This window comes from Panthera uncia, chromosome X, assembly GCF_023721935.1.
Source record: "Panthera uncia isolate 11264 chromosome X, Puncia_PCG_1.0, whole genome shotgun sequence".
Taxonomy (NCBI): Eukaryota; Metazoa; Chordata; class Mammalia; order Carnivora; family Felidae; genus Panthera; species Panthera uncia.
In genome coordinates, this window is record NC_064817.1 from 45,570,008 (window position 1) to 45,596,526 (window position 26,519).

At 42.8% G+C, this 26,519-nt stretch overlaps 2 protein-coding genes across 2 annotated transcripts in view; one reads left to right on the forward strand and one right to left on the reverse strand.

Annotated features, from left to right (window-relative positions):
• Window positions 1–3,193: 3,193 nt before the first annotated feature.
• Window positions 3,194–12,338, forward strand: APEX2 (apurinic/apyrimidinic endodeoxyribonuclease 2). The gene is made up of 6 exons (XM_049644643.1): window positions 3,194–3,554; window positions 4,570–4,653; window positions 6,664–6,844; window positions 7,373–7,519; window positions 8,262–8,331; window positions 11,058–12,338. The coding sequence occupies exons 1-6, from the start codon at window positions 3,398–3,400 to the stop codon at window positions 11,961–11,963; spliced, it is 1,545 nt and encodes a 514-aa protein (XP_049500600.1). The 5' UTR covers window positions 3,194–3,397; the 3' UTR covers window positions 11,964–12,338.
• A 782-nt stretch (window positions 12,339–13,120) lies between these two features.
• The window catches only part of ALAS2 (5'-aminolevulinate synthase 2), a 26,701-nt gene continuing 13,302 nt past the window's right edge, over window positions 13,121–26,519 (reverse strand). Inside the window, exons 7-11 of the mRNA XM_049644629.1 lie at window positions 22,149–22,328; window positions 19,500–19,664; window positions 18,651–18,919; window positions 17,379–17,541; window positions 13,121–13,404 (exon numbers count right to left, since the gene is read on the reverse strand). Coding sequence (XP_049500586.1) covers window positions 13,241–13,404; window positions 17,379–17,541; window positions 18,651–18,919; window positions 19,500–19,664; window positions 22,149–22,328 — 941 coding nt within the window. The 3' untranslated portion in view covers window positions 13,121–13,240. The remainder of the gene's footprint in view (window positions 13,405–17,378; window positions 17,542–18,650; window positions 18,920–19,499; window positions 19,665–22,148; window positions 22,329–26,519) is intronic.

Consider the following 26,519-nt stretch of genomic DNA (forward strand, 5'->3'; position numbering starts at 1 on the left):
GAATGGGGCAGAATAGAATAAACAAAAGAATGAAAGCCTTCCCTAAAAAGGTCCAGTTAACTGGTTTCAAAAAAAAGAGTTCACTATCAGAGACTTACACAAGACCCAGATCTGAGTCACAAATTCTAAAATGAGGTTAACTGTAGGAAGAAAAATTACATAGTGTGACTTCCTGAGGCCCACCTATCCTGACTATCCTCCCAAAGTATGGGGTATGTGGGAGAATCCCATTAAAAGCAGTATTAAGACCATATTGATGGGGGGCGCCTGGGTGGCTCAGTCAGTTGAGCATCCGACTTCGGCTCAGGTCATGATCTCATGGTTCGTGGGTTCGAGCCCCGCATCGGGCTCTGTGCTGACAGCTCAGAGCCTGGATCCTGCTTTGGATTCTGTGTACTCACCTCTCTCTGCCCTTCCCCCACTCATGCTCTGTCTCGCTCTGTCTCTCAAAAATAAATAAATGTTAAAAAAAATTTTAAAAAAAGAAGACCATACTGATGGGTTACAAAATCACAAAATGGGATCTCCTTATTAGTAATGCTTGGGAGTATGTGAGTATGAATGCATTTATGGGCAGTAAGGGTGTAGAGGGGAGATTGGCTACATGCTTACAGTTTAGGTGTTTATATGTGAGTATCAGACCTTCTGTGGCAACAGCCTAGGTAACACTTCCTTCTTAGCCACTTCCCTGGCCCACTATCCCCCCCACTATATTCAGCCCCATGCCTAGGGCCCAAGGCTCACTGCATCGTAGTCCTAGGAGTGACTCTCCACAGACTATAGTCACTCAGGGAGAAGAGCAGCTGTATGGCTGTGGTGGTATTGCCTGTGGAGGCTAGAGAAAAAAAGCAGGATCACTAATCTCAAAGCATGGAAGTCCTGAAACATCTCCAGAAATTCAGTTCCTGTTCTCCCACTCCTCTTCACCTTGAGACAGCCCTCTGAAGGAAGTAGGCTAAGGACTTCAACTTCCATTATAGTAAGGAGGTTACTGAAGCTCAGAAAAGGTGAAAAGCTTGTTCAAAGTGCCACCGCAAACCAGACTTACTTTATACACCATTGGGGAGGTAAGAGATATAATTCCTACCATCCAGTTCACTCAAAACTGGAATAGACAAAGTTAGAGAGACTTTTCAAGGTGTTAGGGAACTGCATCTTTATGACAGCGTCCCACAAAGACAGGTGGGAATGGATGACAAATAGATAGATAGATACATACATACATACATACATAATTAGACATAGATATCCTCTTTTCTCCAACTCTCCCATACCCTTTGATCCACACTTCAAACAATCCCTATGTAAAGAAAACTTTCCAGAGAGCCTGAAGAATGGATTTGGGTTTGTGTAACCCCATCTATTTTTCCTTCTGTCTCACCTACCTGTTCTCCTAGAGGTTTTTTCTTCCATCGCTAATTATCCAACACACAGCTTTCTTGCATTTAGACCCTCAAAGCAAGTCCATGAGTGGCATCAAAGAGAGAGCCTGGAGGCATTGGTTGTTTCCTTGGAAAGGCTAGGAAAGTACCCTGGGTAAGAGCGGCATGTGTGCCCTCTGTTGAAATATCAGCTGTTAGTTATCAAAGAAGTTCGTGAGCCATCCGGAGCCTTTACTCTTCAGGCCAACCATGTGTTCCCCTTGCACCAAAGGTCAGAACTAATATTAACAAGCAACTGCAGAATGGGGAAATTAAAACCAGCAATGGAGACAGGCAAGATCTGGATTTCCTCGGGGCTGGGTTTCAAATTGGTCTTCAGTGTAAATGGACATGAACTCTTACTGGGCAGTGCTTTGGCAATACGAAACAAGAGCAATAAAAATGTTAATTTCCTTTGTCCTAGTTATCCCACTCCTGGGACTCAATCCTGAGCCAATAACCACCAAAGCATGAAAAAGCTCAAAGCAACAAATTTTTTATTTTAATTGCAGAGCTGTTTATCTTGATGGCAATAACTGGAAGGTAACCTTTAAGTCCTCTAGGAGGAAAAGCAGCTCTTTGGGTCTTTTCTGTAGACATTGAGGATTATGGCTCTAAGACTATAAAATAATTCTGGGGAAAAATAATCATGTTGCAATTTGGGGTGAGGAACCTAAGACTGCAAAGTCATGCTTTTCCTTGGACATTAGGCATGTCTATTAGTTATATTGTGTGTTCTGAAAAACATGTCACTAACATGTTTTTGTGTTTGTTCTGTGTTTGTTCATTCAGTTAGGAAATATTTATAGACTCCTAATATATGCTGTCCCCTAGATTAGAGGATGGGGCTAACAAGATGAATCAGACATGGTCAATGCTGTAAAGTTGCTGGAACTCGTGTGACAAAAACAGAAATCAATGGTAGCTGTGTATTGTGATAAGTGCTGTGACAGAATGGACCAGAGGGAGCTGTGGGGGCCCAGAGGAAAAGATCTAACTGGGGAGGTGTGGTGTATGGGTGTTACGAAAAACTTATTCAGGAAAGTATTCCTTGAGGTGATTAAGGTAGTATTTGAATCCTGGCTTTACCATTTCTGTGAGACAGATGAATTCACTCATTCTCTCATACTTAGCCTTAATACCCCTTACAGGGTTGCCCAGCGAATGAAACAAATAATGTATATGGAAGAGCTATGGGCTACACTGGGAAACAGTGCTGCTCTGGAGATTGGGTGGCCCACTTAAATTCTCTGGCCCTCGATTTTACTAATCTGAGAAATGGAGCCTAGAAAAAGTATGTGTTGGGCCATGTCCTTAGGAATGTCATAAGGCATTATGAGACACATAATGGCTATAAGGTGGGTTTGAGACAGCTTCCTCCCTTCCTCTCTCCTTGCCCTTTAAAGCTAGGGGCCTAATCCTAAATCTTATTCCACTAATGTACTTCTTCCTGTTCCCTCTAGCCGCGCAGTGTCCTTCCCGCCTCCCCTCTCCTACCCAAGCACAGTTACAGCCATTACTGCCAGGACGTCAGTGACACAGCCAGCAGCGCCCTTAGGGGGCAGTCGCACTAGGGAGGGGGCTTCAGTCGCAGCGCGGTTCCGTTCAAGGTTCCGCTGCTTAAAAAGTGGTGAAATCTCGTTTGTAAGTAATTGGCGGCACCCAGGGGGCTTTTGAGCAGCAAGGAAAGGAAGTCTGACGCCAGTGAACGACGGAGTAGCATGAGCCTAACTGCTGAGCTTTCTCTTGCCATTCATTCCACCCAGGGATTTGCACCACACCCTTCAGCTTCCGCTCCTCCCGCCAATAAGAACTGAGGAACCCGAAGCCCCGCCCCACCTTCAACGACGCTGTTGTGGCGCGCAGGAGAACGCAGGCGCCATTACGCGCGGAAGGCAGAACTTGGCCAGGTTGAGGTTGTCCAGCCGACCTGTGGCCCCTAGGTTGGGCGCGCACTGTGAGGCGTTGCAGTCAAGATGTTGCGCGTGGTGAGCTGGAACGTCAATGGGATCCGGAGCCCTCTGCAAGGGATGCTATGCGAGGAGCCCAGCAACTATGCCGCCATGGTCGTGGGGCGCATTTTGGACAAGCTGGACGCCGACATCGTGTGTTTTCAGGAGACGAAAGTGACCAGTGAGCGCTCAGAAGTCCAGGACCCATACCATACTTTACCTTTTCTACTAACTTTTGCCCCCTACTTATTATCATTTTATTTTCCTATTTCTCTATCCGTAGAGTCCTCTTAGACACGGTTCAGAATCCTGATCCCCTCCCCCTTAAACTCCTATCTCTCACGCCAGCTTTATGTCTTAATTCCCACTTCATCTCCTGTCCTCCGCAGAACCTTAATTCCCTCACCCTTGTAGCCTTCATCCTCGCTCAGATCCCCTAATTTCCACTCATTATCCTGTCCCAGATCAGTACTCCAAATTTACAATTTCCACACCCTGTCCAGCTCCAACTCTCAAATTAGAACCCCCAACTCCCCTTCCTTGCTCCCAGCTTAGATCCTTTAATTTCCACCCCACCTTTGCCCTCAGTTCAGATTATCTAATTCCTTCCTTTTTACCTCTCCTTCTCAGATCCTCAGCTCTCCCCTCACGTCCCCTATTTCTCTACCCCCATCTCTCCTTCCCAGACTCAGAACCTTATATCATTTTTATCACATGTCCCACCCCAAGATTAGATCCCCTAAGTTACCTCTCTCACACACCCTAGCTCAACACCCCCCATTCCTTCCCTCTCCCATGCACCCCCTCTAAGACCCTCTAACTACATTTCCCTCCATCCCCAATTCAGATCCTCTAATTGCCTCCTTCTCATACCTCCTATTCCTAGCTCAGATTCCCAGTTCCGTCTCCCATATTCCCATTCCCCACCTCCAGCTCCCTCCATTAACCTAATCATTAGCTTCCTCTCACCTAATTCCCTTCCTCACATTCCATAGCCTCCCCCTCCTTATATCAATTTCTTCTCTAGTCCCTACCTTTCTAGCTTCTCCTCTAATCATAGATATTTCCTCCCAACTCTGGCTCTGATGTGTACAAGGAATTAGCCTACAACTGTTAATTACAGACCTTTGTGTATCTGGGGCTTTACTTTAGGGTTTTTTTCCTTTGTTTGTTTATTTGTTTGTTTGTTTTTGCAGGGGATGTGCTGACAGAGCCCCTGGCTATCACTGAGGGCTATAACTCCTATTTCAGCTTCAGCCGCAGCCGCAGTGGCTATTCTGGTAAATGGGGCTTTCTGGGGACTTAAAATGAGTGATGGAGGCAGTTCCGGGGGAGTTTTCCAATATTTGATGAGAAGGTCGTAAGAAACTCGGGTTTTTCTTAAGTTTTTTTTGAAATTACAAAGCTACTTTTAATACTTTGGGGTGAGCCCCACAGGAATAAAAATACTGGGAAGGTGTAACCCCCTCACCCCCAGGATGATCCAGGGGAAAAAGAGGCTACCTGAGGGGAAGGAAGTACAAAAGGGACATGCTGCAAACTCAGGGCAAAGGGAATGCCATCTGTGCTGGAACCTGTGAGAAAAAGCAAACTTTGGTGGGGCTGGCTCCAGGCACACAGGGAAGGGCAAGAGGATTGGACACAAAGATACATGGATTCCTCCTTCTTCTCCTTAGCCTTTTTCTGCTTCTGCTGAATGATCTCAGAGTCCCTCTGCATGCGGGTAGCAGCAGAAGCCTGTCACTCTCATTCTTTGGACTTTCCCTTAAACCTATTCACTCTGCTTTTTCATATTCTGGCTGGTGAGCTAGCTGGTTACCATGGGTCATGGTGAGGGCAGTGGCTCTGGCCTGCGTCTTTTGCATCCCCTAATTCTGTTCAATGTTGAAGGTCCCCAGGCTGTTAATCCGCAGAGCTAAAGTCACATAAGATTATGTGAAGGATAGTTTTTATGTATAAAATTATTCTATTGGACTTTGGAAGCAATCATGTGGTAGTAAATTGTATGAGCTCTAGAGCCAGACTGCCTGGGTTTGAATCCTGTTTCACTTCCTAGCTGTGTACCCTCTGGCAAGTTACTCAACCTCTACATGCTTCATGTTTCCAGCTGAAAAATGGGAGATAATGCCTACCTCCTAGAGCTAGTATAGGCATACTTTGTTTTGTATGTATATATAGTATGCATGTATATTATATGTATATATGTATATATATATTATATGTATATATAATACTAATATATAAATTTCTATATAAATAAATATATAACATGAATTTATATATCTATATATAAATATACATATATATATAAAGTACTTCACCTTGTGTTTTGCAGGTATTGTGTTATTTATTTATTTATTTTAATGTTTATGTATTTTGAGACAGAGTGTATGTGAGCAGGGGAGAGGCAGAGAGAGAGTGAGAGAGAGAATCACAGTAGGCTCCATGCTGACAGCACAGAGCCCAACATGGGAGGGCCTCGATCTCAGAAACCATGAGATCATGACCAGAGCCAAAATCAAGAGTCAGACACTTAACCAACTGAGCCACCAGGTGCCCCAGATACTGCATTTTTTGTAAGTTGAAGGTTTTATGGCAATCCTGTGTTGCAAGTCCCTTGGCACCATTTTTCCAGCAACACTTGCTCACCTCATGTCTCTTTGTTAGTTTTTGGTAATTCCTACAATATTTCAAACATTTTTATTACATTTGTTATGGTAATCTGTGATCACTGCTTGCAGGTTGGTAAAAGCTCAGGTTAACAGGTTAGCACTTTTTAGCAATAAAGTATTTTTACGTAAGGCATATACGTTGATTTTTTTAGACAAAATGTTATACATTTAATAGACTACAGCATAGTAACAACGTAACTTTTATCTGCACTGGGAAACCATAAATTTCATTTGACTCGCTTTATTACAATATTTGCTTTATTGTGGTCTGGAACTAAACTCGCAATCTATTGGGGTATGCCTATACAAGGATTAACAAATTAGTCCATGTGATAATAATAGCTAACACTTTTTGGGTATTTACCATGTGTCCATGTAAAACACTTAGAATATTAACTGTTATTAATTCTGTGGCTTTTTTAGATGAAGGAACTCAGACTCCATGGTTTGAGTAGAGTTGCCTTGGGCTCTTGGAGCCATCCATGGCCCTTGAGTTGGGAGGGTTGTCATTACAGCCACACTTGATGAAGATGTCTAAGGTGACCTATGTGGGGACAACAAGCTGTGCAATAGGCTGCTGGCTTCTAGGTCTGCTCAGAGTACCCTGTCTGTCTCCAGGTGTAGCCACCTTCTGTAAGGACAGCGCTACCCCTGTGGCTGCTGAAGAAGGCCTCAGTGGCCTACTTGCCACTCAGAAGGGGGACGTGGGTTGCTATGGAAACATGGATGAATTCACCCAGGAGGAGCTTCGGGCTCTGGATAGTGAGGGCCGGGCCCTTCTCACACAGCACAAAATCCGGTAATAGTTCACATCCCCCTGTCACTGGCTTCTACTCTGAGTATGGTCATTCTGAGTCTTGCCTTAAAAAACATGTACTCATCATGGAAAACTTCCCAAATTTACCTTTATTGGACTCTAGTTCTATCTGGGCTATTCCTGTGTGACATTGGGCCAATCATATTCCCTTCTGAGCTTTGAGTTCCCCATCTCTACAGTGGGGAACTGCAGGAGGTCCAGCTCTCTTATTACCCAGGCACCTCAAAAGCAATTTGGCAACTCATCACCCCCAGGTTGCTCTCTTTCTGGGTGTCTTGTTGTGAATGGCAGCACCATCATGTGGTTTACCTGGGGGTCATTCTAGATGCCCCTCTCTTTTGCCTTATCTGTAGTCAGTCCCCATGTCCTGTGCATGCCAGCTCATTCATGTCTTTCTGTTGCCTTCTTCACATCCATCCCACAGACAGCTATTAAATGGAATCCACATGGTATGGGGAGGGAAAGCTTGGAAATGACCTTTTTGGTTGGGGGGGGGTCTCTTCTCCCCAGCACATGGGAAGGGAAAGAGAAGATCTTGACCCTAATCAATGTGTACTGCCCCCACGCGGACCCTGGGAAACCTGAGCGGCTGGCATTTAAGATGCGCTTCTATAGCTTGCTGAAGATCCGAGCAGAAGCCCTCCTGGCAGCTGGCAGGTATTGTAAACCTGGGAAGTACTTGAGCTTGTTCTAGGTACACAGCCTATTTAGGTGTCAAGCTTTATTGGAAGGAATATGGGGTCTTTGTCTTTTGAGGTCCTTTAAAGCCTAGATGGAGACACCAGCATGCCTACCTGAATGGGCCCTGCTCTGTATGAGCTGTAAGGACCAGAAAAAGTGATACAAATATGGGTTTTATTCTCAAATATCTCTGAGCACCTATTCTGGTTCCTTTTACTCACTATGAGCCCCAAGTCTAGTTCTGGTTTTATTTTCTCTTTTGTTAAGTGAATGTATGAATTCCTACCTCACAGAATAGTTTTAAGGATGGAATGAGACAAAGAAAAAGTGCCTGGAAGCAAATGAAAAGTCTTGTCCCAGGGAAGGACAGGAAAGTGAGGGTGGGTTAGAGTAATCAAGGGATGCTTCCTAAAAGAAGTAGTACCTGAGCTCAACTTTGAAGGACCAGAAAGATGCCTTAGGTAGAGATCAGTGAGACAATCATGTCAAATAGGGAATGATGTCATCTTTGGAGATCAGAATTGGGTTGGTCAGACATAAAACGTGGTAATCTTGTGGTAAGATTGGAGAGGTAGGCTGCTATGCATTGCTGTGGGTTCCCACCTTGGCATCAAGGTGGGAAGTGGCCAATCTTGGGCCCAGGGGAAAGTACATGGGCCAGAACTATTGCTTCCCTTTCTTGAATGTCTAGTTGATAATCCCATATCATGTTTTTCAGCCATGTGATCATTCTGGGTGACCTGAATACAGCCCACCGCCCCATTGACCACTGGGATGCAGTCAACCTGGTAAGGCTCTTCTAGGCCCCTGCCTTATTTCTTTTTTTTTTTTTTTTTCTGATTGGGTTTCTGTTTAGCCAACCAACCAATGCTGGATTTTGGGGCCAAGGATAGCTTCCTTCATGGAAAAGCAGAGCTTAGTTTGAAATACTATTCTCAAAGCACTGAGGATTATTCATTCAGAAGACATTACTGATCTTGCCCTTGGCTTGGTCCTGAGCCATGTGCGGGGGACTCAGTTACCAGTCAATACTGGCTCTTGGACCCTCAGAGGGCTCAGCATGGTGATGGGCTATGGACATATGACCAGCCAATTACAGAAAGGTATCTTCAGGCTGAAGCAGAGATGGCAGGCCAGGAGTCTAGGCGTGCCTGGAGAAATGGGATTCCTGAGCCAACATAGACATTAGGGAGGCACCTGGAAATGGTTGGATTTTAAAAGATAAGTAGAACAGAGCTTTGGGGTGGAGAAAGCAAAGCATTCTAGCATGAACAAAGGCTGCAAGGTGAGAATTTGCCTGGTGTGCATGGTGAACTGCAAGTCCCATTCTTGTTAGGCAGTGACATGGAAAGGGAGGTGAGTGGCCAGAGATGGGGCTGGAGAGTCCTTTGGGGGCCAGATTTCAAGGTCCTTGAACTCCACATTGCTTTGATCATTTCTCTAATACCGTACCTGGTTTCTTGCTCATGAACCTTCAATACCTCCCTGTTACTTGTGCAATGCAGAGAAAACATCTAGGCCTGGCATTGAAGACTTTTTCTGGTCTGTGCCCAGTCTCCATTTCCATCCTCAGTACTCCTACACACTCCATCCACCGTAGACAGATGGTCTCCTCTCAGTCCATTGCAAAAGTTATTCTCATTTTGGCCTTTCTCACTGTACCATTCTGTCTTTTTTTCTTGTATGAACGTCTCATCTCTGAGTGCCTCTAGGCTGATGGTTCTCACCCCGATAGCACATTAGAATGAGGAACTTTTACAAGAGTATCAATATCTTGGTGCCACCCAGACCGATTAAATCAGAATCTTTTGGGCGTGGGGCCAGAGCAGCAGTATGTTTTAAAAGGTCCTAGGCTGATTTTATTGTACAGTCAAGCTTGACTAGAATCTATAAGCCAGTTCCCAATTTGCCTTATAAGGGGAGTGATCAGTAACTTATGCTGGCATAGTCCAACTCAGTATTGGGTATGGCTCAAAGAAGGGGCTGTAGGAAGATTCCTTGATTAGTTTGCAGAAGAGCCACATAAACATAGATGTGGCTTCTAGCTGGGAAAATGAACAGAAATGAGATAATGAACGAATGGTGGTGGTTGTGTGTGGTGGGGAAGAGAGTGTACATTACAAAGCCTTCAGTCCCTCCCTACCTTATTCCTCATCAGGCATTTACTCAGTCTGTTCTTTCTGCTTCCTGAGATAGTTTATATAACTTTATACCTTTTCTTCTTAGTTCAGAACTGTTGTAGATCTCAAAAGTGCACCTCTTCTTCCTTCTGGGTAAAGAGAATTAATAGTACCAGGTCACATGACAAGCACAAACTTTCCAAAATAGCAGAATATGTCCACTTCCTAAAAGACTGGCTCTTTTAGTCTTTTTTTTTTTTTTTTTTTAATAAGCTCCATGCCCAACATGGGGCTTGAACTCAAGACCCTGAGAGCAAGAGTCATATGTTCTACTGAATGAGCCAGCCAGGTGCCCCGGCTCTTCATCTCCCTAAATGGCACCATTATTCCCTTGGCTACTCCAACCAGAAGTCTGGGAGTTGTGTTAGTATTGTTCTTTTCTATCCCCCCCATCCCACATTCAGTTGATCAGTGAGTACTATTGACTTTAGTTTCAAACCATCTCTTAATTTCATTTCTCTTTGTCTCCTCAGGCCCTACTCTAGTCTGAGTGATTATCCTCTCTTGCTTGCATGGACTATGATAGTTATCCTACTGGTCTGCTGGTCCCCAGTCTGGTCTCCCCTCAAGTCTTTTGGGTACACTGCTCCCTCTCTCCACAGGCCCATTACAGAGGCTGCCCTCTCAATTTATAACACCCTCTGCCTGGCTTGCTCTTGCTCAGCCTTCACTTCCCAGCTCTAGATCACTTTTCAGGATGAGTTCAGGTTTCTACTTTGTCCCTAGCATCATGCCTGGAAATAATCTGTGTTCTTTGAATGTTTTTCATTGAATGAGTGGGTGGGCAGGGGGATTGGATGGATGGATGAGTTGGGGATCAGAGCCAAAGGAAGTACTTAGGCATAGATTTGTGGAGCTCTTCAGCTGAGGAGTTGGTGGGGTAGAGGGAAGATGGTCTGTGAGGCTTCTGACACACACAAGATAAGGCAAATAGTTCCAGAGGGTTTAAATGAAAAGGGTAACAGTCTTCTTAACTCCTAATCCCAGTCCTACTTCCTAGAGGTAACCATTTTTAGCTTTCTGCTTTCCATCCTTTTGGGAGCAGTTTGAGAATTGCTTTGATTAAGCAAACAACAAGCTTTCAGATTTGGCATTTATGGATCAATGCAAGGCAAATGTAGCCTGATACAGAAGGAAAAACAAACATGGGCTTTTAAATAAGTAAGGATGGGAATTGAATCCCAGCTCTGCCAGTTCTGGACTGTGTGACCCTGAGTATTAGTCTTCTTTGGAACAATCAAGTTTTCTCATCTGAAAAATGAAGCAGTTGGTTTTAAGTCTCTTCCAGGTCTAGGCATCTAGTTTTGCCTGTCTTCCTCTTTCCCCTTTGCCAGGAATGCTTTGAAGAGGACCCAGGGCGCAAGTGGATGGACGGCTTGCTCAGTAGCCTGGGATGCCAGACTGGGTCTCATGTGGGGCCCTTCATTGATAGCTACCGCTGCTTCCAGCCAAAGCAGGAGGGGGCATTCACCTGCTGGTCAGCAGTCAGTGGTGCCCGGCATTTGAATTATGGCTCCCGGCTTGACTATGTGCTGGGGGACCGGACCCTGGTAATAGACACTTTCCAGGACTCCTTCCTACTGCCTGAGGTGATGGGTTCTGACCATTGCCCTGTGGGTGCAGTCTTGAGTGTGTCCTCTGTGCCAGCAAAAGAGTGCCCACCTCTGTGTACCCGCTTCCTCCCTGAGTTTGCAGGCACCCAGCTCAAGATCCATCGCTTCCTAGTTCGTCTCAAAGATCCTGTGTTCAGGCATTCAGCACTGAAACTCAACAATAAAACCCAGGTACAGATGCACCAAAACAAAGCCCGTGTGCGCTCAACCAGGCCTCGGCCAAGTCAAGCTGGCTCCAGCAGAGGCCAAAAAAACCTGACAAGCTACTTCCATCCATCTTCCAGCCATCCCCAAGCTTCTCCTAACTTGGAACTTCCTAGTGTGGGTGCCCTCATGACCCCAAAGACGTCAGAAAAGGAGGTGATGACCAAAGTGGTAGAGGGGCAGGCCAGTGCTTCAGAGGCCAAGGATGAGAAGGAGATACGGACCTCTTTTTGGAAGTCTGTGCTAGGGGGGCCCTTGTCCATGCCCCTCTGTAGGGGCCACAGGGAGCCATGTGTGAGGCGAACTGTGAAGAAGCCAGGACCCAACCTGGGCCGCCACTTCTATATCTGTGCCAGGCCCCAGGGTCCTCCCACTGACCCTTCCTCCCGCTGCAACTTCTTTCTTTGGAGCAGGCCCAGCTGAATCAACTCAGGCCTAGGGATATCTATCATGGTTAACCCTGTATATACTCAGGCTAGCCCCCTCCTAGGCTACCTCTTCCTCCCCCAAGTCCTTCTCCTCTTCTTCCACTTTCCTCAAGGACCCTTCCCTTTCCTCTTTCTCTTCCTCTTCCTTCTTTAAGTCCTCTCTTACTCTTTCTTCTTCCTGCCTAGCTCCTCCTCATTGGTGAGCTACTTGTTTGTGCCCTGTTGCTGTGACCCAATTCCCCACTGTGCTTCCCACCTTCCTGTCAGAAGTACACAGGAACCAATTGCCGCAGAAAGTTGGTTTTAAACCCCTTTATTCCTTGCTGACAAATATATCTGTTCCTAAATAAAGTCTGTTTTTATTTTAGCATACCATGTCATGTACACAATTTGGATATGCTCCATGAAGTTGAGTTAGAGACATTATCTCAACACTGGATTTCCCAGCGGCCTGTAGCCTGATGATACAACTCCTAGAGAGAGGGGAGGAAGGAAGAGTGGTATTCACTATAATGGTGCTCTGTTGAGTTGTAGGGGTTCCTTGCACTGCTGAGGTTGGATCAGCAAGGGAGGTGGGTGTGGTGTGTTAGAAAGCTCAGGTGGATTGTGTAGCCTTAAACTGGCACTTCCCAACTGGTGTGTTCCACAGTTGCCACAAATGTATTATAGGGTGGAAAGAAATGGCCTTAGAGTTTCCAAGCAGGGCACAAATGTCAGGAGAGATTGCCTCCTAAGCAAGTGGTGTCATTAGTTCACCCAGGAGTCCCATGCAAATGTTTTCTGTGTGCTATGGCCTGGAAAGATTGGGAGCATTGCCTTGAAAAAGTTGCTTGCTATAGCCAAGTCTCTTTCCCACCTTGGAAAATAGAGCTGGTAAGTCCTGTTCTATAAGGTACTATGGAAAAGAAAGAGGACATCCATTCTATCTGCTGGATAATACCTCCAAAGTTTTGGGGAACTATTCCTCTCTTCCAGATAGTTCAGTTAGGACTGATTCTATCTCCTGACTTCAGGGGCTACATGGGCCTATTGTGTCCAGGTCTACCATTAATGAGTCAGTCAGTCCCTGAATTTTCCTCATGGCGCTGCCACTCATCTGAAGGAGTCAGATATGCAGTTTTCTGTCTATTAAAGGGCTAAAAATGCTGCAGTTTGTTATTTGTTTATTTTTAGACTGAAGTCAGCTGGAGGCACACAATAAAGCAGAGGATAGGAGGAGGCTCAGTCCAAAGTGAAGTGCAGATGGGGTGGAGCTTTCAGGCAGCTGGCTTCTCAGGCATAGGTGGTGACATACTGGGGCCCCATGTTTCCAAAGTAGGAGCGTTCCCACTCACTCATAAGCTCAAAGTGCACAGGCCGGTGACAGAAATTGCAGGCAGCCATAGACACATCCTGGAGAGGCAGCCCCACCTCAGTCCAGGCTACCAGCAGCTTCTCTAAAGGTGGTAGGGGGTGGGGAAGGAAAGAATTGGTTAGACTAGGTCTTAATCCCTGTGTCACAATACAGATGTGCCAAGATAATGATCCCCTCAAACCTCTCCGATATCTTGGAGCCAGAAGTAACCTCTTCTGTTTGCTCCATTGTGTGCTATGAATGTTACCATTTGTGTGTGGGTGCTGTTATATACAAAAGATTGGGAAGCATCTGACACAATTTAAAGCTGCACTGGTCTGGTCTGGACCACTCTGTAAGTACAGGACATGCTGTGGCCTAAGAAGTGAATCCATCTGCTTGGAAACTCAGCCTGATAAGATAACACTGACAGTAATAAACAGTGTCATCATTGTGACCTGGGAGCCTGGGGAAGAGGGGGTTCCTGGAGTGGGTGGGAACCCAGAGGAGAGAACCTGACCCTGTTGTTGGAAGTGCCTCAAGTGTGTGCCAGGGCTCTATCCTTGGCTTTGTTTTTATGCTTACTCCCTGGGAGATCTTGTCTAGTCTCATGGCTTTTAAATACCATTTATATGCTAATTCTGAACATTTCAACTCAGCCCAGACCATTCTGAATTCTAGATTTGTATATCCAATTTTCTTTCTGTATTTCCACCTGGATGTCTGATAAACATTTTTCACTTCACATGAACACAACTGAGCTAATGATCTCCCTACCTTCCATCAAGTCTAATTTCAACCTTACCTATCTCGCAGTTGATGGCAATTCCAGTTGCTCATTTGAAAAATTTTAGAGCCATCCTTTATTTTTCTCTTTTTCTCTTACCACACATCCAATTTATTAGCAAGTAACCACTGGCCAGCAAGTAACCACTGGCTTCACCTTCAATAATTAAAATACTTCTCATCACCTTTAATGCCATCATCAGGTCCTAGTCACTATCCTCTCTTACCTGGATTATTACAGTAGCCCCCAAATGGATCTCTCTGCTTCCACTCAGTCTCCCTTTCAGTCTATTCTCAACATAGAAGTTGGACCAGTTCTATTAAAATGTGAGTCAACTATGTCACTCTGCTCAAATCCTTCAAAGGACTGTCTATTTCAGAGTTAAAGCCAAAATCCTTCCACTGGACTACAATACCCTACACAGTCTGGCCTCACATTTCCCCTCACCCACTTTTCTGTCTGCCTCTTGCTTATACCACTTCATCTACACTCATCTCTTTATTGTTCCTCAAGTACAGAGGAAATACTCCTGTGGTTGGGTCTTCCCTGCCTTATGTTGTTCCATCTGCCTGGGATGACCTTTCCTTTGATATCTACCCAGCTAATTCCTTCACTTACTTCATAGCTTTGTTCAAGTGTCACCTCAATGATCTCTACCCTTAACACTTTAATGCTACAACCCTCCAAACTAACTCCTCCCCAAAAGCACTTCTTATCCCCTTATCCTGCTTTTTTTTTCCATAACACTTAAAACTACCATGCTATAATGCATTACTTATTTTTTAAAGTTTTTTGACTATCTCCTTCCACTAGAATATAATCTCCAGAAAGATAGTTATTTTACACCTTTTGTTTACTGCTATATCCCCAGCACCTAGAACAGTGTATAGCAACAGTACATACTCCCATACTCAATAAATATTTGTTGAAAGAATGAATGAAAGGATAGCTGATTTAAGTCTAGAAGGTAAAAGGAAGTAAGCCGGAGGGAAGAGTGAAGGAAAGCATTCCTATTAAAAGGGAGCATAATTGGCAAAGCACCAGAGGTAAGAAAGTACAGCAAAATGAGGTAACTATAAGTCACTCAGTGTAACTAGAGAAATAAAAGACATTTGGAAAAAAAGTGAGGACATAGAGATCACCAGGTTGAAGGCATTGAAAGCCATGCCAAGGAGCTTCAACTGTTCTATATGCCAGTGGTCTCCAAATTTTGGAGTGTACATTCTATCAATACAAACATTTTAGCACATACCTTCAATCTATGTATATTTTTTATATACTGAAACTTGTATCGTCAGTCTATATGTTAAAGATCCATATCAGTAATGCCTAATTTCCTATTTTTAATATATAAAAGGTAAACACAAGATTCTAATAGCCCTGCTCATCCTATGGATCATCTTGTATACCTCACATTGGAGACCACTTCTCTAGTCTAGGCAAATAGGAAACATGAAGAGGTTTAAGCAAGAGAGGTAGTCAAATGTTTACAAAAACCCCTCTGATGGTCATTATAGGGAAGAAATTAGGGATCAAGAGAGAAGCAAAATAATTAGGAAGAAATCACATTGACATACTCAAAAACTGGCAATAGAAAAAACAGATTAGGCTATAGAGACCAGTTGCAGGATTTCAGGAAGGGTCGGCTGTGGGATTGAAAGATTGGTGGAGTCATCGTAGATGCTTCTCATATATCTTTCCTGCAAAAGCTCAGCGTAAATGGACACTCAGAGAACCGAGAGTACTGAGGACTCTATAATTGAAGCCCAGAACAATTTAGAGGACTGAGCAAAAGATCCAGGAGTCTGGATCATCAGCTGAGGTAGTAGACCTAGTGGTTATGGCAATGGAAGTAGAGACAGACTCCCCAGTTCAAATCTAGTAGCTGTGTGATCTTAGACCCATTGCTATATATTTTTATGCTTTGATTTCCATATATATATATATATATATATATATCTGAAGAAGTTGAGAGAATGAATGCCATTCAGTTTAAAAGTTTATTTCTAGAATATCTATTGTGTGCCAGACCCTCTACTATGGTAATAAATGGATGAGAAATAGACCCATAGGGCTCTAGTTTGGTTGAGCCATATATATATGGCTCATATTATATATATATAATGGAAATGCTAATAGCATCTCTATCCCATGAGTATTAGATAAGTTAATACATGCAATGTTTGGAACATGTAAGTACTTAATAGATGTTGGCTAGCATATTTGGTGTTTTTAAATGAATGAATGGCACCTAACTATCTTGTCTTTCTTGAACTCTAATACTGCCTATGCTCCAGACATACAGAATGACTGTTGCCAATGTATGTCCTCTGTTTTCCTATCTCTAGGTCCTTGATCATGGGATTGCCTTATTCTGGAATGTCCTTACACTATACCACGTGTACTTCAAGGTGCAGCACAAGGACTTCCTCACCCACAAAGCCTTCCTAACTTCATGCTTCCTACTTTACGTAGCCCTACATGATCACTCTCCCTCCAGCTCCCGGAGTGCTAGAGCTTATCATACTGGAGCAGTACTGTCTATGTCTGTCTCCTTTGCTAGACCATCACCTGTCTACATGTCTTTTGCCCAACAGAGTTGGAATACACATCTGCTCTATGCCAGGCCCCATGCTAAAAACTGCACCCAATGAGAATTCAGTAAACTTTAGGTGAATTGACTAAACTGGCATCATTCAGGATACAACTCAACCTACTCAGTAGTTCTACAGGTCTTTCAACTCATTCTCTGTCTTGTGTTGTCTTTGTAGCCTCATAGATTGACACTCTTCCACTTCATTCCTACTACCCTACTTTCCAGTAACACCTGCTTATTGTTCTTGATATATCTCAGGCTGCTTCCCACTATTCACCTTGCCTTTCTTCATGCTCTTCCCTTTGCTAGGAATACCACTTCCATACTCTTTCTTTTCTTGGTCCAATACCACTCACCTTGTAAGACTCAGCTCAGGTGTTACCTCAGTAGGAAGCCTGTCTTGAATCTCACATGTTGGGTCAGGCCCCTCGTTTCTGCTCCCACAACTCCCTGATGCACTCTGTTGAAATTTGATCACCCCTTAAAGTCATTGTTTGTGTCCACTATGGCTCAACCAAACTAGAGCCCTATGGGTCTATTTCTCATCCATTTATTACCATAGTAGAGGGTCTGGCACACAATAGATATTCTAGAAATAAACTTTTAAACTGAATGGCATTCATTCTCTCAACTTCTTCAGATCTTGGGGCTGAAGGCAAAGAGACTGCTATAGACACCCATATTGAGAACTTACCCACAAAGTCATCCATCATCTGAGGGCTGTGGTGGGGGGAGGGTGCCAGGCGCAGCAGCTCTTCACCTCGGGGGACAGTTGGGTAGTTGATGGCCTGCACATAGATCCCATGCTTGGAGAGCAGGAGATCACAGACCTTGCTGTTCAATGCTGCATCACCCACCTGGGGTCAGGAGAAAAGCCTGTCAGTATCTGCTAATCTAATAACTAGTTCCATTAAGCAGGTGGAGGGAGCCACATCAATGAACATCACTGAATTTTTGGACAGTTTTTTTTCCATAAGGGGCTTATAGTGGCAGCTCCAGAATTTCTATTAAGGAGTTTCTCAGAGGCAGCAATTAATTTGAAGGGGTTGGGATGGAGGTGGTGCTAGGTACCTTGTCTTGATTCTGTTTGCAGAGCAAGCACACTGGTTTTACCTAGATGGCATGTTAATTTGTGGTGGTTCTGGGTAAGAAGATACCCCCTCCCTAAACTACCTCTGTGGTGCTTTCATTGGGTTAATTTAAAAAAATATATCAAAATAGTCTTTCTCAGTATCCCCAATATTTCCCAATATCCCCAAAAAGGAATACTGGGTTAGTCCAAGGAGCAGTGACTATTTCTCATCCATAAAACAGTCACATAAAAAGTGTCCTTACCACACCCTGACATACTGACATATACAAATAGATGTTATTTAAGAAAGAAATAGCAATTCATTTCTAAAGGCAGTAAATTCTTAAACATAGTTGGGTATCCAAAACAGCTTCTTGTCCCATGATTTTTTATTTTCTATTTTCTGACTTTTTTTTTTTACTTCAATTCTTACTAAGAAATGTTTCACATCATGACTGTATTATACATACACATATACACATATACAAACCTCAAACAAATGTCTCACAAAATGATACCTTCTCTATGTTTGATGTATTCCAACATTTTCTATTCTGTTTTTTAAAAATTTCTAATGCTAGTCATAACCTACTAAACTGATTTTGTGACCCACTAATGGTCTTGATCCATAATTTCAAAAACACTGAATTATAGGTCATGGGTACCTAATATTGTGAGGGTCAGGACAGTCTAATAATCATGAGATTATAGCTAATGCAAAAAGAGGTGGTTAATCCAGAATGGCTGATAATTTTTCAAAAAGGTAACAAAGTTCCAGATAAGGAGAGTAGGAAAGCAAAGAGTTGATGAGAAGAGCTGGTGTTGATTTGCTGGGTGTGGGAAGGTCCCAGAAGAGATAAGTAAGTAGGGCAATGGTCAGGGTTGGGCTCTCACCCGGATAGGGATGATGTGGCTGGGGCAGGGGATGACAGGAAGTCCCCTGTCCATTAGTAGCTGGCGCATGTGCTTGACATTTCGCTGGTGGGCTCGCCTCAGGGCTTGGCCCTCCTCTCCCTTGAGAAGCTGCACAGATTCCAGAGCTCCAGAGAGCACCATGGGAGGGAGTGAGGTGGTGAAGATGAAGCCAGCAGCATAGGAGCGTATCATGTCCACCAAGTCACTGGTGCTGGCGATGTAGCCCCCCACACAGCCAAAGGCCTTGCCTGGAGACAAGGAGAAGAAGGATATGCACAGAGACTATCATTAGTCTCTAGAGGAATAGGATCATATCCAGGTAACACAAGGATGTGCACCAGAAGCTGGAGCTCCAGACTCCTTTCTCAGGCCTCTGCTTATCTCTCTTGTCCATGACAAGACAGATAACTGATAATTCTGCTGCTTTGAGATAGGACTTTCAAGGTCTGCCATATGCAGTGACTAGATAGGCAGGAACTGGGTGGGGACCTTTAGCTGGTTAGGCCCAAAAGTGGAACTAAAATGAAATTTGGAGCTGGAGTAGGGAAGGAATTTAGAATCACAACTCTTCATGTACTGACTTGAACCCAGCTATTTGGCCCAGCTCAGCTTTTTTTTTTTTTTTTTTTTTTTTTGAGAAAAACCCTCCCAGACTTTCTCAGCATCTCTGCAGTAGGGTGGGAGTGGAAGGAGGGAATCCAGGAGTTCCATAGCCTGAAGCTGTGAATTCTACCCAAATATCTTTTATAGCTTTGGGGAGGAGGAAGGAAAGGGCCTTACAGGGGCCTTGTTTCTGGATTATATATAAAGGCAGCCCAAGGTACTCACCAAGAGTTCCAGAGACAATGTCAATCTTGTGCATAACTCCATCACGCTCCCCAATCCCAGCACCCCGGGACCCATATAGTCCTACAGCGTGAACCTCATCCACGAAGGTCAGAGCTCCGTACTGGTGGGCCACATCACACAACTCCTCAAGGGGACAGATGGCACCTGAGAAAATAGAGGTAGGAGATTACAACCCTTCCCCAGGGTTTGTGACCCATAACTACTTTGGGTTGGAAAAGGATGAGGGTGTGTATACTCCGGACTATTTCAAACCTCTTTAAATGTGTTGAATGCTTCCACCTCATTCCCACTTAAAGGATGTGTGTGTGTGTGTGTGTGTGTGCGTGTGTGCGTGTGTGTGTGTGTGTGTGTGCGTGTGTGTGTGTGTGTGTGTGTGTTTGCGTGTGTGTGTATTATCCCTAGTTTGCAATCAAAGCTTACCTCTCTACTTTTTACTTCTGACAGTATCTGTCCTCTTGTTTAAGGCATTTTCCAGCCTCATTCAATTTTTTTTTCCCTCCTACAAGTCTGTGTATTTTCACTTAGGGTTGCACTGGCCCATATGATGCCTTTGTTTTAACAAATTTAAAAAAAAAAGCAACTTTTTGATCTAGATTAATGCCATCCTGATTTCAGATCCAATTCATTCACTCAAGCAGGTGCTTTTGGAATCCCTGTCAATATCTTTATACTTCACTGGTCCTCCTTGTTTCTATCTTTCTGGATTTCTGTCATTATCTTTTTTTCATAACCATTTCCATTGTTATTTCTATGTCTCCATTTTTCTGTCTCTGCTTTTGTTTTTCTCTTTCTCTTTTTTTCTCTCCTTCCCTCCCTCCCCTTCCTCCCTAACTTAACCATCTCACTTCTTGTGTCCCTTTCTGTCTACCTCTTTCTGCTTCAGACTTTCTTTCTCTGTAAGTTTGTGTCTCTTTCTGAGTTTCCTTGTGCCTCTATCACTTTGTCTTTTCTGTGCCTCTGTGGGATTACGTTTCTCTCATCTATGTCAATACTGTTACCTGAGGGCACCCTCCCACAGGCACAGTCTCAGTTTATTGAATGAAAGAGAATTAGAAGTAATCTGTATGTTTCTCGCTATTCTTCATACAGATTTACCATTTTCCCACGTTATTCTAGACATCTTCTATGCTTATAGTTGTTTATAAGGTCTTCAAATGGCTATGAATCTCATATATAGACTTTGTGGCCACTCTGCATATATAAGAACTCATACATTCTGTCTTTCCCCATCTGGAAAATGCTGAGGTGCAGTCAGTTGGAATACAGAAGAACGTTCTTCAGGTGAAAACAGGGGCTCCAAACCAGGATTAAAGAATGTGAGCAACTCTTGGGACAATATGAGGGAAGAAAATCACAGGAAGTGGAACTCGAGATAAAGAGTAAGATGACTCAAGCATCATTTCAATGGGAGAAATTTAGCCCTAGAATTGATAGTTTAAGCAGTTTCTGCCAACAAAATAAGGAGCCATTCGCTTGCAAATGTAAGGAAGTTATATGATCCCAAGATGGTTTCCACTAAAGACAATGAATTAGACTAGTTTCAGCTAGTTGTAGAACTGCAGTGGGCACAACAGTAAGTTCTTCACATATATCAACTAAATTCTCACAGCTACTCTATTATAACCTCCATTTTACAAATAAAGCAACAGACACAGAGCAATTAAGAAATTTGCCCAAGCTATTAAGTTGTCATATTGGGATTTGAACATGAATAGTCTGGTTCCGCTGTTTCAGCATCACAGTTACGTTATGCTGATGGCACTTATATTGGCTAAATCAGGTAATACTATGGACTCTCCTTTGTTTCAGTTGGAAAAACAACAAATTGAAATGAAGTGAGGGCATCTCTCTTTAATAAATCAAGAAGGTGATGCCTAAAACACATGATTTCTGCTAAAAAAGGTAGCAATAGAATAATTTGAGCATTGTTTTAGTTAGGGGAAGATCAGAGGAAGAAGGGTAAAGATGATTTATTTCTACTTAGATCATAATAAATGGGATGACTTCCATTGTCTCTAATTCTTGCAACCAAATATTTTATGTTGGGGAAAACTGAGACTCAGGGAGTTTAAGAGTTACCCAAGACCATAGAACCAGTAAGTGCCAGAGGTGAGGCTTGAGCCCAGGTCTGTCTCACTTGCAAACAAATTTTGATTCCAATGCTTCATACTAGACCTTGCAAAAACTCTCAGCCAATGGTTTATAAAATTTTTTATTGCAGAAACCAGACACTTGGGTGATTGATATGCACATCATTTCTAATGGAGTATTGTGTGAAGGAATTGGAATCATATATCCTAGGTGCAAATACTTTGGCACCAATTTACTGATCCAACCAAGACAAGTTGAGTGCTGTCTCTGAACTTCAGTTTTTTAACCTATAAGATCAGTATAATAGCTGCCTCCATCCTTCAGCTTATACTGGCTATATGACCTTGGGCAAGTTACTTATTTGTGTCTCAGATTCCTCATATAAATAAGTAGAAATAATAATAGTACCTACCTCATAGAATTGTTGTGAAGATTAAGTGAATTAATACATGTAAAATACTATAATTTTTTTTGACATATAAAAAATTCTATACATGTCAGCTATTATTGTCATCATGGTTTTTATGATGTACATACCATCCATGGAGTGAACGGTCTCAAAGGCCACAATTTTAGGTATCTTAGAGTTGGACTCTTTTAGAAGTTTCTTCAGGTGGTCAGGGTCATTGTGCCTGAAGACAAACTTGGCTGCTCCACTGTTGCGGATACCTTGGATCATTGAAGCATGATTGCCTGCATCTGAGTAAATCTTGCACCCTGAAGAACCAGAGGCATATTTCTTAAACTTCTGTTCTGGTATTTCTACTTCAACCTCAGGACTGACCTGACAGGGGCAGAGAGCCAACCCTCCCTCCCTTTGAAGATCCTGCTCTGCTTCCTTCTCCTCTGGAAGTCTTTTTAACACCTCTTCCTCCCTTGAAAGAACTACCCTGCCTGAAATTTTGACCCCTATGCCCTTCCCTTCAGTCAATTCTAACCCTGATTTGGCACTGACTATCTTGGGGTGGGCGAAATTTTAATTTCCCAAGAAGCCCTAGAGTTTCTTGAGGGCAGGGTCTAAATATATAAAATCAAAATATATAAGATCAAGCCGTGGAAAGGAGTTTATCCTAGGGAATGCTTGTCGACTTGGACTGATACTAGATTCTTCCTGGTCTAAATAAAATCCCACCTCCTTCAGGTAGCATCTCTCTGCTTATAGTTACAGGGTAGATACTTAGCAGATTTTTAGTTTGAATCATAAGCTCATGGCATGTCAGAGCAGAGCAGAAGAGCTAATACTTATTCTTCTCAAACTATTTCAAAAACTAGAAAAGGAAGCAAAACTTCCAAATTCATTCTATGCATCCAGCATTACCATGATACTAAAACCAGATAAAGACTCCACTAAAACAGAGAAATACAGGCCAGTATCCCTGATGAATATATATGCAAAGATTCTCAATAAAATACCAGCAAACTGAATCCAATAATATATTTTTAAAAAGTAATTCGCTATGATCAAGTGGGATTTATTCCTGGTTTGCAAGGGTGGTTTGATATTTGCAAATCAATCAATGTGATACACCACATCAATAAAAGAAAGGATAAGGATCATATGATCATTTAAATAGATGCAGAAAAAGCATTTGACAAAGTACAACATCCACTGATGATAGAAACCCTGAACAAAGTAGATTTATAGGGAACATATCTCAACATAATAAAGGGCACATATGAATAAACCACAGCCAATATCATCCTCAGTGAGGAAAAACTGAGAGCTTTTGCTGTATGGTCAGGAACAAGACAGGGATGTACACTCTTACCACTCTTATTCAATACAGTACTAGAAGTCCAGGTCACAACAACCAGACAACAAAAAGAAGTTAAAGGAATCCAAATCAGTAAGGAAGAAGTAAAACTTTCACTCTTTGCAGATGACATAGTACTCTATATAGAAAACTGGAAAGACTCTGCCAAATAACTGCTTAGAACTGATAAATGAATTCAGTAAAGTTGCAAGATACAAAATCAACATACAGAAATCTGTTGCATTTGTATACACCAATAATGAAGCAGCAGAAAGAGAAATTAAGGAATCAATCCTATTTATAATTGCACCAGAAACAATAAGACACCTAGGAATAAACCTAACCAAAGAGGTAAAAGACCTATACTCTGAAAAGTTTAGAACACTGATGAAAGAAATTGAAGAGGACACAAAGAAATGGAAAGACATTCCATGCTCATGGATGCGAAGAACAAATATTGTTAAAATGTCTATACTACCCAAAACAATCTACACATTTAATGCAATCCTTATCAAAATACCACCAGCATTTTTCACAGAGCTAGAACAAACAATTCTAAAATTTGTATGGAACCACAAAAGACCACAAATAGCTAAAGCAACCTTGAACTGAAAAGCAGGGGCACCTGGGTGGCTCAGTTGGTTGTGTCCAACTTCAGCTCAGGTCATGATCTCATGGTCTGTGAGTTTGAGCCCCACATCAGGCTCACTGCTGTCAGCACAGAGCCCATTCCAGATCCTCTGTCCCCCCCCTCCGTCCCTCCCCTGCTCATGCTTTCTCTCAAAAATGAATAAACACATTTTAAAAAAAGAAAAGAAAAGGTGAAGGTATCACAATTCTGGACTTCGAAGTTATATTGCAAAGCTATAGTGATCAAAACAGTATGGTACTGGCACAAAAACAGACACATACATCAGTGGAACAAAATAGAAAACCCAGATATGATTCTGTTTGTCAATTAATTTTCAACAAAACATGATAGAATATCCAATGGGAAAAAGACAGTCTCTTCAAGAAATGGTGTTGAGAAAACTGGACAGCAACATGCAAAACAATGAAAGTAGACCACTTTCTTACACCATACCCAAAAATAAATTCAAAATGGATTAAAGACGTAAATGTGAGAGGAAAAATCCCAGAGGAGAACACAGGCAGTAACCTCTTTGACCTTGGGTGTAGATTCTTACTAGATATGTTTCCTGAGGCAATGGAAACAAAAGCAAAAATAAACTATTGGGACTTCATCAGAATAAAAAGTTTATGTACAGGGAAGGAAACAATCAACAAAACTAAAAGATATCAGATATTTCTGTATCTTTCTGTCTCTGGTACTTAGTATAAGGCTAAGTACACAGTAGATGCTGAGTAAACATTTCTTGAATGAACAGATGGACAAATTACTTAATTATAAGTGAGTAAATAAATATGTTACTGAATGAAAGAGTGAGAGGAGCGGTATCAAAAGATGAGGCTGAAGAGGTAGAATGAAGCTAGATTATTGAGGACTTTAGAAGCCATGATAAAAAGTTTGGGTTTGTTCCTAAGTACAATAAGGATATACTACAGGGTTTTTGGCAGAAGGGTAATGAAGATAGGTTTGCATAAAAAAATATTATTCTGACTACCATGAAGAAAAGAATACAGGAGGGGAAAAGTGAATTTAGAAAATGATTTTGGTTTAGGCTAGGATGGTGGCAGTAGAAATGGAAAGAAGTTTAATTCTAATGATTGAAGAGGAGGTTCACTGAAAAAAATCCCAAAGAGGTTGGATTTGGTTGGGGTTATGTGTGATCTCACAAAAGTTTCTGAGAAGTAGTGGGGATGTTTACAGTGTGCTGAAGAATCAACAGAAGTAAGGTAGTAGATAGCAAGTGTGGAGACTTCTCTCAAGCAGTTTGTCTGTTATAGGGAAGATAGAGATAGGGCAGTAGCTAGAGACTGATGAGAGGACATTTTTTTAGATGAAAGAGACGTTAGCATGTTTAAAGAGGAGAGGCTGAAGACACAAGGAGAGAGGGAAGCGATAGATCAAGGTTCCTAAGGAGGCAGAGGAGAAAGAGACAGAGCACCAGCAAAAAGGATTAGTCAACAAGAAAAAGGGCACCTCTTTCATTGTGACAGGAGAGAAAAAGTGAGGAGAGGACATGTGGGGATGTTTGAGTTTGTAGGTAGTTTTTGTCAAGGAGTTGAGGACATTGCTACCTAGGGTCTTCTATTTTCAGGGAGGAAGGAGGTGAAGTCACTTGCTATGGGTGAAGGTGAGGTGGAAGTGTGGGAAGGCTGAGAAGAATGGGGGATTTGCAAAACTGCTTTGGAGACTTGGAGGGCTGACCATGGAAATAGAATTGCCAGACACCATACAGGTCCTGGTAAAGGTTGGGTACCATGAATTTTTAGTGGCTCCCATCTGAGAAATTATATACACCTAGGATTGACATGGAAAAGGTTGAGAGTTATAGTCATCTGTGATTGGAGCTGTGATAGAATGACAGGCATATGAGTTGAGGACATTATTAACTAGAGAGTGGGAGATTGGGAAGATTAAGTCCAGATGGGATCCACTGGGATTGGCTTTAGGCAGAAGAGATGTGCCTTCAAATTGTAAAAGAAAAGAATGAAAGAAGGGCAGATGAAAAATTAGATAAATTTGTAGGTTTGGTGGCTGTAAGTTAAAATAATTTCTGTCTGGTGGCTTCTATTTTGTGTGTGTGTGTGTGTGTGTGTGTGTGATGTGAGATGTGAGGCTATTTGCTAAGAGTGAAAGAAAAGATAGTCACAGGTTTTAAAAGAGAAGAAAGTTTGAAAAAAGCTAGTATGGAGACATAATAGGACTGTTTATGAGTGTTAAGAGCCCAGTTGAGTTGGGAGGTGATAAATTTATGGTGTCAACCATCTGTGAGGTTGGGCACTACTATCACTACTACTCTGTAGTAGTCTTCAGCTTAAGTGCAGAAGGGGAGAAATGAGAAGGATATAGTATAGTCATCCAGTGCTGAGGATACACAAAGTGGGTAAGAAGAAAGGGCAATGGGAGGAAATGAACTAATAATAGACTGAAAAAGTGATGAAGGCAGTGAGGCTGCATGCTGTACTGCAGGATACCAACAATAAGCAGAACTCAGGCCCCAGGCTTACCTGGCAGGATCTTTGCCAG